The sequence below is a fragment of the Carettochelys insculpta genome, chromosome 7, assembly GCF_033958435.1.
Source record: "Carettochelys insculpta isolate YL-2023 chromosome 7, ASM3395843v1, whole genome shotgun sequence".
NCBI lineage: Eukaryota > Metazoa > Chordata > Testudines > Carettochelyidae > Carettochelys > Carettochelys insculpta.
In genome coordinates, this window is record NC_134143.1 from 30,668,135 (window position 1) to 30,681,909 (window position 13,775).

The 13,775-nt window shown below is 44.4% G+C and overlaps 1 protein-coding gene across 1 annotated transcript in view; it reads left to right on the forward strand.

Moving 5' to 3' along the window:
* The window catches only part of HK1 (hexokinase 1), a 62,618-nt gene that overhangs the window by 2,994 nt on the left and 45,849 nt on the right, over window positions 1-13,775 (forward strand). The window contains exon 2 of the mRNA XM_075000242.1: window positions 6,963-7,125. Within this exon, the coding sequence (XP_074856343.1) occupies window positions 6,963-7,125 (163 nt within the window). The remainder of the gene's footprint in view (window positions 1-6,962; window positions 7,126-13,775) is intronic.

The following is a 13,775-nucleotide window of genomic DNA, read 5'->3' on the forward strand; positions in this document are numbered from 1 at the left end:
TTCCAGTGTTATAATTTCCTATATCTCACTATGTAGGGTTGTAAAATAATGAACAGCAAAAGAGCCATTTTATGTATTGAAAAATCTGGCATTGACCGAGGGCTGAGTTATCTATGACCTTGGCCTGGGATAATTTTGGAGCGTGGTGTGGTGATGTCTTTTTTTTTTTTTTTTAAATTGTTCGGCATTTAGAATGCTAGAATAAAATCTGGAGACATGGATTAGTGAGCAAGGACAGATGAGTCAGTCAGAGATCTGTGATCCATTAATATCATGGACTTTTGTAGCTTATTGTAGTGCCTCCATGTAGTAGGTGAGTGCTTATGTTTATGTAATATACAATACATGTATCTATGAAATATTTTGGATCCTTTGTGATGAAAGGCATTAAATATGAGGAGTGTAATGGCTGGGAAGATTTACTTCCTGTAGATACTGAGATGAGAATAAGGATAAAACAATCTCTATTTTTTTTTTTTAACATCTGCACTTCTGTTCATCAACAGTACAAAGAGTTAAGTAATCTGTTGAAACAAAAAGCAGTCAAGTAGCACTTTAAAGGCTAGCAAAATGATTTATTAGGTGAGCTTTCGTGGGACAGACCCACGAAAGCTCACCTAATAAACCATTTTGCTAGACTTTAAAGTGCTACTCGACTGCTTGTTGTTTTGATAGTGTATAGACTAGCACGGCTTCCTCTTTGTTACTTAAGTAATCTGTGAGTGAGTTTTCCTTTCCTCTTCAAATTGAAACCAGGAAGTTTTGTAATCCTCAGTCTTGCAGAGTTGATGAAGTTTAGGCTGATTATTTGTGTGTCAGTTCCCACAGAAGTCTGAATATGTTGCTATTTGATGCTATGCACATTTTGTCCCAGGATCACGTGTCAAATGTTGATAGTTTGTCTTGGTGGCTGTTGTCTCATGACATTTCTTGCTCTGTGGATTGTTTGTTTGTGCAGGTAACAGCTTTGGCATACCAGATGGGAGCAGAAGCCCATATAGTTGTGCATGCTAGACAGTGGACCCAGTCCTTCCAGCTGGTATAGACTGGGGGCGGAATTCATTTTATTATGTTGAAATGCTGCATTTCCTAGTATTCTTTTCTGTGTGAGCTTGCAAAAATTGTGCTCTGTCAAAGGTATCATAGCCCTAAATATTATAGTCTATGCACTACTTCATTTTTTTTCTTGGGATAGAACCAGAGAAATTACAGCTCTGCTCACTGGATATTAGCTAATCAAATAACCTATTGAATAGTTACTTTATTTTCTTGCTCAGTTTGATAAATATTGTAATTGTTGAATTATAAAAGAATTAACTTGAAGCCTGTAGAGGATTTATGTCATCCCTTTGGGGCAGTTGCTTTTATGGATGAAAGAAAAAATTTCAAATAGTAGTAGCACAGCAGAGAGTTTATTTATTAACATGTACAAAGTGATTTAAAACACAGATATTTGTACTGGGAGAAGTGCATACCTGAATCTAAAATGGCCTCTTGAATTCAAACCTCTGTACCTCTTTGGTATTGGGTTTGTTTCCATGGTTCTGTGTGTGTCTCAGTGGTTCAAATCAAATCGGAATCAGAAAGGTACTGTGTTTATAGGATGTGATCAGTGATTTTTTTTGTAAGATTTTTCTCCATGTAAATGGTAACTAAATTAGTAATGATGTGTTTTAGCCTTCTCATTTGGATCAGAGCCTTTTGCAGACATCCTTGCTAAGCCAGGCCAAGTTTTTGTGAAATGTTTATAGAGCTACTATTCTGTGGCTTTTGGGGAAGTAGTATTAGTCAGATACTCTGGTGAACTGGAGAATACTGCATACTGTACCCTTGATTCATTCTAAGTGATGCTCCCCAATATTATTAAAAAAAAATTCAGTAACACACATACCTGAAAAGGAATTATCGCACCCTTCTGGGAAGGGAAACAGCCGAGCTGGCTTTTATATTCAAATTCGGCGCATTAACACATGGTTTAAATCGTGATGGGAACTTTCTGAGTCACTATAGGGGCTCGTCTGCATACTTGGCTCAATCTAATTCTTGACGTTCCCCCACCCCTGCACTCTCTGATTTGCTCACCTTGATTATCTTTTTCTGATTTGTCCTCCTTGCTTACTGTCTTCGGTTCTCTGTGCGTTAAATATTGAGTCTGTTCTGGTCTGGCTATGGTCTGAAGAAGTGGGTCTGTCCCACGAAAGCTCACCTAATAATAAACTATTTTGCTAGTCTTTTAAAGTGCTACTTGACTGCTTTTTGTTTTGATAGTGTATAGACTAGCATGGCTTCCTCTCTGTTACTATAGTGTATTTAAAATGCTGCTGTGACACTCTCTTCAGGGAACTCAGATCTGCAAGCCATTGTGTTGCCCTGTTGTCTTAGTAAGAGAGCTTTGCTGGAGACATACCTGAAGATTCTGCCAGGGCTAACTAGCTGTGCCTACATGAGCGTGGTCATCCAAAAGATAAATCGAAAACCTGGGCATTTTCAAAAGAGTGCACGGAGAGTTTACATACAATGAGCTCTTTTGAAAGTAAATCAAAAATGCGGTGTCCCTTTTGAAAGCACCTTCCCTTTTGAAAGAAAATGTGGGTGGGTGCTCCACAGGCCGCTTTTTCGAAAAAGAAGTCCTCCATGGCACTGGCAGCTGAGGTGCAGAGATGCTCTGGCCAGCGGCAGTGAAGCTCTATGCTTCCTGTTTCCAGCTGCATTTAAAGCCACACAGACCCAGAAACCCCGTGGCAGGAAGCTGAGAACGTGCTAACAGTAGGGATGGCACAGAGCTGAGCGCGCCCTCAGGGCCATCCCTATAGGCCAGCCTCCAGATGGACAGCAGCCAGCCCCCCTGGGAGCCCTCTAGGCCCCCTCAGAGCCCTCATAGGATGGACCCAGAGCTGCAGGACTTCCTAGGACTGTGGCAGGAGGTGGAGGTCCTGTGGGAGATGGGTGGCAAGCGCCACAATGTGGCCACCCTTCACCCACTTAGTAAATGGACCAACCACCTGAGGACACCCTGCTCACTCCCCAGATCAGGTGCAGAGTAAGGTGAAAGAGCTGCAGCAGGGCTATACCTGGCCCTGGGACTCTGCTGGCTGCTCAGAGGCAGGTCCTGCATCCTGCCCCTACTACCGGGAGCTCCACAGCCTCCTGGGGCCTTGGGACAGCTCCCCACCACCCGCTGTCCTGGACACCCTGGTGGACAAGCTGGGGCCTGAGGATCACCCCCTGTACCCAAAGCTGGAACTGGCCACTAAGGTCTTCAGCGAGGTGAGGGACCTCATGATAGATCTCCCATCTTGGTCGTCAAGCTGGGTGATGGCTAGCTGGGTGTTGTCAAGCCTCAGCGAGTGACCCTCTGATAAGTGTCCAGCAGGGTTCACACCCCAGCTTGTGGGGTGGGGGACCACAGCTGCCCGTGGGCCACTTACGCATCTGGCAGATCTGGGCCGGATGCAGCCCAGCTGACTGTGGCTCCCAGCATGCCTCAACAGCTGCCGGCGACACTCAGCACTTGCTCCTGTGGACAGCGCTGTGCACCACACGGGGGTGAAGGGAGTGAGCGAAGCTAGACTGAGGTTGGGGACTGCCCCACATGGGTGGGGACCCCTTTGGCATGCACAATACCCCATGGCTGCCTGCTGCTGGACAGGAGCTGATGCCCATGGGGGGGTGGGGGGTACCAAGGGACTGATCATCTTTTCCTCTCCATCCCTGCAGTCGCATTGCAGGAGGGCAGGGAGAGCCCCGACTGTTCTGTGGTCCCCGACAGCCCGGCAGAGGAGGGGGACCACTTGCTATCCTCAGCAGCATCACGAGGGGCCTGGAGCAGGAGGGCATGGTGGTGGGATATTGCCACCTTTTGCCAGGAGGAGGTGGCAGAGCGGCATCTGCCTGGGGTGGGCCACCATGCATGGTGCAGTGTTGCATTGGAGGATCTGATGGTGGGTCATTTGCAGGTTTTAACAGCAGTCCTGTGGGAGCACTCGGGGCTCCTGACCCACCTGCCTCGACTCCTGCCCCTGTCATTTCCCCGCACCGAGCCCAAGATTTGGTTTATTTTTGCACTGTTTCATCCTTGGTGCAGGGATGGTGGGAGCTGTGGGGGGAGGGGAGGAATGATGAAGAGTGTATGTTCAAGGGGGCCTGCTTGGTGTGACTGAATGGGGGTCACAGGGTGCTGTGTGCAAAGCTATGCTGGAAGGCCTCCCAAATGCGGACCCCCTCCCGGTGGGCCTGGTGGCTTGGGGCAGGGGTTGTCTGTTTGTTTGAAGCCAGGGCTGGATTCAGTCACCCACTCCTGGGGGAATGCATTGCCCTTTCCTTCCACAGTGTTGTGGAGGATGCAGCAGGTGCCCACCACCTGAGGGACTTTCTGGAGCTTGACCTCCAGGTGCATTAGCAGGCACCACCACCAGCCCTTCAGGTGCCTGAAGGCTTACTCCACTACATCGTGGGCTTGGTTCAGGTGGGTATTAAAAACCTCCCAGGTAGGGTCAGGATGGCGGGCATAGGGCCACATCAGCCAGGGCTGCAGGAAGTAGGTGGCGTTGGCCACCGCTCAGAGGGGCATAGTGATGTCCCAGGCTGGGAGCTCCAGCCATGGGATGTATATCCTGGGCTCCATGCGGCAGCAGAGCCCAGAATTCAGGGGCATGCCTTACCTCCAAGAGGACAGCCCCTACAGTGGCCTTGCCCATGCCAAACTGTTGTCCCACAGATCAGTAGCTGTCCGGATTGGTCAGCTTCCAGATGGCAGTTGTGACCTGTTTTTCGAGGGGGAGGGTGGTCCTCGTATGGGTGTCGTGGTGCCTCCTGGAACATCTGTTTGGTTCATTTGGAAATTCTGGAGCCATCGAGTGTCATCCAGCCCCCAACACCAACAGCCCCTACCAGTTGGAGCTGCTGGGGTGGCGCCAGGGCGCTTAGGGGGTTTGCCGGCAGGTTCTCAGGTCAAGGGGCTCCAAAGCCCCCAGGAAGAGATGGAAGGCAGTTCTGAATATTGTGGCCAGGTGGCTGACTGCAGCATCAAGGGTGGCCAGCTCGACGAGGAGGAGCTGCTGCTGGTGGCCCATTGGGACAGGCTTCCAGGCATGTCTGGTTCTGCGGGGGCTTGTGACAGCTCTGCAGGCCTCGGAGTTTGCAGGGTGGGGTGCTTGGGAGGGGCCCTTTAAGAGCTTGTCAGCCATATGACCCCATCCGCAGCATTTCCTGCTCTGCTCTTTCGAAAGAACACCCGTGGCTGTGTAGAAGCTGTCTTTCGAAAGAGCCGTTCGTGACATCAGTCTGCTTTTTATGTGCAGACGTAGCAACTGTGCCCCAGTTCCTGGGTTCCCCAGGTATGTCTCTGTGCAGTGTCCACTCCTGCTTCCTAAAAGCTAGAGCACACACTGATTTGTTAGTTTGGATGCAGTCTCAGCACTGGGATAGTTTTGGTAATAAAACAAGACTATACATATTTGTAAAGAATGCAGATTTAAGTGATACCACAGAAGAATAAAAAATAAAAATAAAAATAGCACTTTTTAGAGCCTACAACTTAATATTAGCAAGCTGTGTATTTGTCTAAAATTTCCCACTTCAGGCTACCAGCATCTCTCATCCCTCCAGATGAAGATGATCCGATCTTCACAGATCGGAGGGAGCTGCTTCCTTTCCCCCTCGGGTGTCAAAAAATGAGTGACCTTTTGCTTCCCTTATATTTCCTAAAGTTCGCTGTCTTTATCTCAAGAGCCTGCAAGACCTGGAATTTTGGAAACCGGTGTCTTTCCCCCTCTCCCCCAGCAAACTGTTTCCTCTGATGCTTGATTGCTTTGTTGATTGCTCTATGTGTAAATTTCACTTCAGTTGTTTTCTGCCAGTAGTCAAGCCATGCAGACGAATAAACCTGTGTTCCCTTATCTAAGTCAGGTTCTGAAATTACTTTAAGCATGCCTTTCCAGTACACATACATAATTCTCAATACGCAATCTGTATGTACATCCCACAGTGAAATTCATTACCACTGTCACCAATTCTTATGATACCTCACATGGCACTGTTTGACTAAAGCAGCTGCGTGTTGCCAGTTAGCATCAAAGACACTGGGCTTGTCTACATTGGCAAGTTACTGCATTGAAACCTTTTCACTCAGTGGTGTGAAAAGTTGTGTCCATCTGTTTGTCCCTCTCCCCTCCCCTCCCCTCCACCCCTGCCACCAGATGCAGTGCAGTGACTTGCCAGTGTAGACAGGCTCCCAGCACTGGGAACTACATCTATGGTCCAGGTGGGTTTTTTAAAGTGCTGGGAGAACTGGCTTGTGAGCATGCTCTGATGTGAAAGTGCTGCAGCAGCAGTGCTTTAATCTGGTTAAGTGTAGACAAAGCCTTAGGGTTACTACATATAGTCTCCTATCCAAGATCTCAAAGTTATTTTCCTGACACACAGTTCTCCTTTTCATGGGTCTTTCTCCTTTTTTTTTTTTTTTTTTTTAAACCCTGCCCAGTATTTATGCGGCCTAAACTGCAGTGAAACCTTTTCAGAATGGCTTTAGAGCCTCTTTGCTGTGAACTACTTCTTGTCCTTAAGCTAGGCTAAGACTTCTGATAAGTTCCATGCTTCAGGATATAAACTGGTTATCTTCCAAGGAAGGAGATTTCCCTTCTCCTCACTATTATATACTACAACCAAGTATGTTATATTTTGGCCCTGTTTTGAACTTGAGAGCGAATGCAGGGCTAAATATGCCTCTGTTCTAATTTGGTATGTCAGTTACTGTGTTCTTATTTTTATTTTTGAGCTAAAAATAGAAAATTGTTTGCATTTCTCATTTGATCAGAAAGTCCCATAATCAAGCTAGAAAAATCATATGTTCGGTATATAAACATTTAATAATGCTGGAAAAGTCCAGTTAAAGAAAAAAGTGTCCATGTTCATACACAGAAGCAAATGCAGGATTTTCACTTTTTTTTTTTTTTTTCCTTCAGATTGATAAATATCTTTATGCCATGCGGCTCTCTGATGAAACACTGCTGGATATTATGTCTCGCTTCAGGAGAGAGATGCAAAATGGTCTTTCTAGAGACTTCAGTCCAACAGCCACAGTGAAAATGCTTCCTACGTTTGTAAGGTCAATTCCTGATGGTTCAGGTAAGAATTAGAATATTGTTTGGCGTGTTAATGTAATACACTGCATGAACATGTTGTGGTTTCCGTAGTGTTTAGAAAGGGTGAAGCATTTTACTTTCTCTAGAACCTCGTGTGGAATTAACATCTATAATTTCTTCATAGACCTGTACAAAATGGGTCGTGTTAAAGCTGGAAGAGACTATCTTTTTTTCTTAAACTGCTTTATAGATATTCTATCCATCAGCAACCCCCAACTGTTAATTGGATTTAAAATCTTGTTTCCATGGCAAAATGCTTGTCAGTAAAATTAGATTTTTCTCTTTTTTATTCATTAACAATGGACAGGCTCATCAATGGAGGTGATGGTGAGAGGTAAGGTGGGCGGGGGGGCAACTGTCTCAGCACCCAGCAATTTAAAGGGGCCCAGGGCTTCCAGCCACCACTGCAGCAGTAATATCAGCTGCCAGAATCTTGAACCCTTCAAATCTGTCTGAGCCCTGGGGGCAGCACTGAAGGACTGGCTGGGGGGAGGCTGACTCACAGGTTGACCCCTTTTTGCCAGAGGACTTGCCCCTTCCAGGGAGCTGGAGCCAGGGCCCACTGAGCTCTCTCAGCCCCTTGAAAGTGGACTAGGCATTTAAAATGTGGACATGTGAGTCTTTCTAATAAAAATGTCATGTGTCCTTCACAACCCAAGGAGATGATGTGTTGGTATGTAATAGCAAATTTTCTCCCTTTTTTTTTTTTCATCCTCATAGTGATTCATTTTCAATCTCTGCATTATTTGATATAAATGTGCTAGTAATTCTACTGCATTTCTGTAGTAGATCTAAACCTCTGTTTGCAGGATAGTTGTGCAGTCCTATTGGGAGAAGTGTTTGGGTTAAAACCAGCAAGTTAATATTAGGCAGTGAAATGCGAGGCTGTATTTGAATGGAAATCTTTATGGTTTTGCTCTGCTCTTGCTTCTTGAAACTTCATATTAATTTTTAATTTTTGAAATCAGTGAACTGTGTTAAGTATCAGAGAGAGAGTTGTGTTAGTCTGTATCTTCAAGAGTAACAAGAAGTCCTGTGGCACCTTACAGACTAACAAATATTTTGGAGCATAAGCTTTCGTGGGCAAAGACCCGCTTCATCACGGGTCTTTGCCCTCGGAAGTTTATGCTCCAAAATATCTGTTAGTCTATAAGGTGCCACAGGACTTCTTGTTGTTCCTGAACTGTGTTAAGTGTCTCAGACTGGTAGCTGTGTTCATCTGTAGCTTCACAAATAACAAGCAGTCCTGTCACACCTTAAAGACAGACAAACGAGTGTTAGTCTTTAAGGTGCTACGGGACTGCTTGTTGTTTGAGTTAGGTTCATTTTTAAAGTCTCCCAGTTTCACTGAGGTGCTGTTGGCTTCTACATTGAAATTTACCAGTGTGCAGATCATCAGCCCAAAGCCATAAATCTGCTTGTCGTGCATAAAGGCTGTGGTGGCAGATCCTTGGTGAAGTTACTATGCCCAATTGCTGTGGGAATGGGTTTTGCCAGGGAAAGGGGAGTAGTTCTGGATTGGTGGTCCATGTTTATATGGAGTTAGTAGCCCTAGTGCTTCATGAAACACATATGGAGAGTATGTGGCTGCCATAGAAGAATGATTCAGTAGTTCTGTTCTCTGGATATGACTGGGATGAAATTGATTTAATTTTTCTAGTCCCTCTGCACACCACCCCCCGAACCACGTACTTAAGGTGAAATTCACTCACTCTGTAGAAAATCTATGTGCATATGTTGGGTTGTGTGTTGGCCTAGGAAGGAAGCAATGACATGGCTGTGACTGGTCACACGTTCTCTTCTCCTGTTTGTTGGTTGCAGACAGTGTCTGTTCTTGCTGCCCAATGACAACTGTAACGTATTTACTGACCCCACTGCTTCAGGTTTTCCTGTGTTTTCACTTCTTCCAGTCAAGCCCAAATATGTTCCCTCTCTCTAGCACTCAGCTGCTAGTAGATTAAAAACCATGACATGCAGAGTAAGTAAAACAAATAATATTATGAATGTTTAAAAGATGTAAAAAACAGAATCGGGGACCCTTAGGTACAATTCTGCAGGATGGCCTAGGACAGGAATTACTGGGATGTGTTGGGTGTCAAGAGTATCAGGGTCAGACCCGGTGCAACAAGTGTGATTTGATTCTTGGCAGTGCTGTTAGCATTTCACTTTCATAACCACTTAACTCACAATTAAAAATAAAACATAATAAAATAGTGACATTAAAATCCAATCCTTAGGCAGTGCTGAGTCAGGACAAATGTCAAATTTAATCTCTTCCCCCACCCCCATCGGTACAAATGCATTAACATATTGGCTTCCTCTTAAATCTTACATGACTTACAAAAGAAACAGGATACTATTCTTGGTGCTCAATCCTGTTTCCACTGAATTTGGTGGTACTCAAACTCCCATTGACTTCATTGGTGCAAAAGAAAGTGGTTATAGTTTGTATATTGCTGTGTAAACGTAGAAGATAGGGAGCTAGCAGTCTATATCCATTTCAGAAACACAAGTAGACAGTGCATTCTTGATGTAGTGCAGGATTTTAGTATCTCTGTTTTGAATAATAACTGAAAAACTAAATGATTATACTGGGAAATATTTGTGTAAAAATGCATGTCTGACAGAAAATATTGTATGTGTCGTATTTTAAGTAGGTAACCATTGGTGTCTGTAAATGTGCTGTTTTGTCATGTGTCTTTTATGTTTTCTGCAAATGAAAACTCCACTATTGAACGAATGAGACTAAAGTGCCTCTTTCATTTTTTAGTAATAGGTTGCTGTATGAAGATTTTTGTCTGGCTCTTCTGTGCATCCTTTACAGCAGTCATGGAAAAGTGGCTGTTGTAACTATTTAGACTCTAGTAAAAATACTGCACATAAGAACCCACCCGCTGTATGAGCCAATACAAATCTGCGTGAGGTGAAACTGGAAATAGGAAAATTTTTAGATGTTTATTGGTTCCTTGGGCCTAGAAGCTAACATACCCAGATCTGAGATACATGTATCTAAGGTGAGGTAGAATCCTGTGGGAGCAATCTTTTTGCTATTTTATATCAAGTATGAAAATAATTACAGTAATGTCAGTGCATGAATTAACTGTAAATGCACACCATTCAACATGAATGAAAGCTGAATATTACGAAGAAATACTGTTGTTCATTTAGTAACCTACCTTCCTATACTGCCTTAACTAAAAACTTTTGAGTATTATCTTTTAACAGCTCTGGAGACATTCTTAGCATTATTTTGTAAAATTCTGAATTCATTAATTTTGAGAGTGCAGAAATTTTCTTGGCCATAATGGTAAGGATGGCATCTAGAGCTATTCAAAATATGTCACAAAAAGATCTTGCTATGTTTTAATTGACTCTTTCTGTTACAAAACTTATATTAAATGCTGTTACTGAGATTTGTTTAAAACTTGAAGTAATCTGAATTAAAATGCTCATGGAATATTCTAGGGGGTTTTGGTTTTTTAACTGAAAACATGAATTTCTCCATTTAAACTTTTGGTTTGTAAGTAGAGCCAAATATATTTGAAATCAAATGAGTTAATTTGTTACCTATTGCCAGATTAGAGGGTTCTGAAGTGCAGTTTTGTTTGAAGTATATTTCAGGGTGCATTTAAGCTTGAAAAAGGACCATCTGTTTTAGTGTTTGTTTATAATTATTTATTGAAGGTAATGGCTTGTGCCAGACAAATGATGCTGTCTTATGATCTGGCTTATTCAGGTATTTCATATAATAAGGTGACTGAGGTGAACTTTTTAATTTCTGATTCTGTGACAAAGGCACTAGTTACGAAAACCATGTTCACTGTGTTAAATATGATGAAGCTACATGCACAATTTTGAGGATATATTCAGATATTAAATTCTGTTCATTTGAACAACTTAGAAATAATTTAAAAACTACATACTTTGAGAAATACATATGCAAGTACTAAGGGAACTTTCTTCCAGAAAACAAAACAGGATCAGTTCAGTATTTGAGGTGGCAGAAGAAGGGAGCTTTAAGTTGTGTGGTAAAAATATTAGATGAGCCTTCGATTAGCAGGCGTGGCTTTTCAACTTTACCAATTACAGTTTTTCTAAGTATGTGTTGTTGTTTTTGAGGTCTTGCATGTGGTGGCTTGCTTGCTACTATATGCTGTGACTTGAGAAAATGACAGCTGGTATCTTAGACTGGTCCAGTAACTCCCTGTACAGTCGGCAGTTTTTTTGCAAGTAGATCCAGTTATTGGGCCATTCATGTTTCCAATAGAGTGTGTCTGGGTTGTCTCATTGTTATTTCTAGCTGTGGGACTGAACCGCGTGTTCCTAAGGCCAATCTCTTGATATCCTTCTTTGAGATGGGGAACACTGCTGTCTAGCCACCCTAAATCCTGAAACCGATGTCTGGGGCCCTTCCTCATCAGTCATTTACTCGCTTAATCCCTTGAGAGGGAGTGTGGGAAAAGAGCAAGGCACCCAGGCATAGCAAAGGAATTGCTTAGCTACAGTCATGTGAGGCCTTGTCAAGATGTAGCGTTAGTGTGTGTTAGCAGGTCTGCATGTTCAGTTAGTGCACTGCATGCTAGTGTGCTGTAGATTTGTGCGTGTGGTGCCATGTACTAATGCTCAGTGTAGACCAAGCATTACTCATAACAGTTGTCACATCTCTTTGAAAATATCAAGTCCTGACATTCCCCCACCCCCAGTGTGAGCTCGGCCTTTCACATCAATCTGTGGTTTGCCAGGGCTTGTCTACACTCTGTGCCCTTATAGCACTTCAGGGAAGGTGCTGCCTATGTCCACTAGGGATGTTATAGGTTGTCTGGTAGGGGTAGCTCCCCACCCAGCATGATCAGAGGGTTGCTCTAGCCCCGCTGGGCTGCTGTAGGTGGGGAAGCTCCAGCACAGTTTGGAGCAGCCCCCACTTGCAGCATCCCACTATGGGCTGCTGGGGAGGCTGCTCCATCCCAGCCTGGGCATCCAGGGCGGAGCATCCTCTGCCCATGACGTGCCTGGGGTGCTGAGAAATAGGGCTGCTCTGGCCAGGTTGGAGCATTGCTACCCATGGCATGCTGGGGACTGGGGCAGCTGCAGCTGTGCTGGAGTGCCCCCCACCTGCGATAGTGCCATGGGCAGGGAAGCTCCAGCTGGGCCAGAACAGCCCTGGTCCCCAGTGCACTGTGAGCCAGGCTGGAGCAGCCCCACCAGAGCATCCCTGGTTCCCAGAGCACTACAGTCGGGGGTTGCAGGGGGACAGCAGGGGATGTCGCAGCAGTCTTCCCCACCACCCTCTCCGTTTGTTGGATAACTGGGATTTTACATTCCCAGTGCCAATAGGACAACTCTGCCTCTCTGAGAAGCAATAGATACGTTGACAGGAGAAGCACAGCTGTTGACATAGTGATGTCTACACCAGGAATTTGGATGTGGATTTTCCAAACCCCTGAGCAACATAATTAATGGACATAAATTTGTAGTGTAGAAATTTGTAGAGTTTTACACTGGGCAGTGTCTCCTGCAGGCCATCCTTATGTGTGTTGTTGGTCAGCCCCTTGCACTGAACAGAATCTCACTCTTCAGTAGGGCCTTGTTTTCCAACTGTGAGGTTTTGTAGTCACATCTTTCTTGCCCACCTACTGCAGCTTTTGTGGAAAGACCATTGTTCTGTGAGGATGGGCCATTAGCAGGGAGTCCCAGTCAACAGCCCCAGGTTACAGCCTTATTGGCTTTCAGTGATGGTCCTTCAGCAAAGTATCAGATGCCTTTCCCAGGCAGGGCAGCTGCTGGGAATGCAGCAGAGTAGGCTGCCCCAGGCAAGTCTGAACTGCTGCAACTACTGTGCCAGTATATCAGCATAGGTACAAAACAGACTTCATAATATGGTTCTGTCCTATATCCCACTTTGAAACAGTGGGATCATGCATGCTTGAAAGTTACACTGCTTATGGAAGCTTATTAGGCAGTGCAATATTTCTGGAAGACTGGCCCCACTTCGATGTTATATGCTCAGTGCGGAGAGGTGGCAGTATAAATAAGACTATAAGACGCTACTGCTTGTTTTCAGAGGAGTGGTCAAACACTAATGACATACTGTACCATTTATTGTGGCAAATTATTTAGTCCATTACTCTTGATAATTGGTGAAAACCTGGTCCTGTAGAAGTCAGTGGTAAAACTACCACTCACTTCAATAGGGCCAGGATTTTACCCAGTATATATGTAATTTCTGAAATTTTAATTAACTTGACAAACGAGTGGAGAGTTGGCGTTTGGGAGAACCCTAAAAATGCAGCATTATTTTAACTGCTGCTAAGTTGCAAACAGCCCTTGGCTGCTTTTTTGTGTTTGGGGTGGGGTGTGGGGTAGAGGAGGAGGACATAAGGGCTTCAGTGTTAATGTACAGCACACACAGGCCAGTATCTCATTGTGGTAGAGGTTGTGTAAATGTTTCCCTCATTATCTTTTCCTCAAATGGTCAGTGATAGTGTTCCATTGTCTGGTAAGACAAGTCAGCACAAGTGCCATCATCTGGCTCAGTCAAGTATATTTGCACAGCAGTAAACAACGCACTGAAAGTGTGATGGTTTTTTTTTTTTTTTGTTTTGTTTTTTGTTTTTTTTTGTTTTTGTTTTTGAG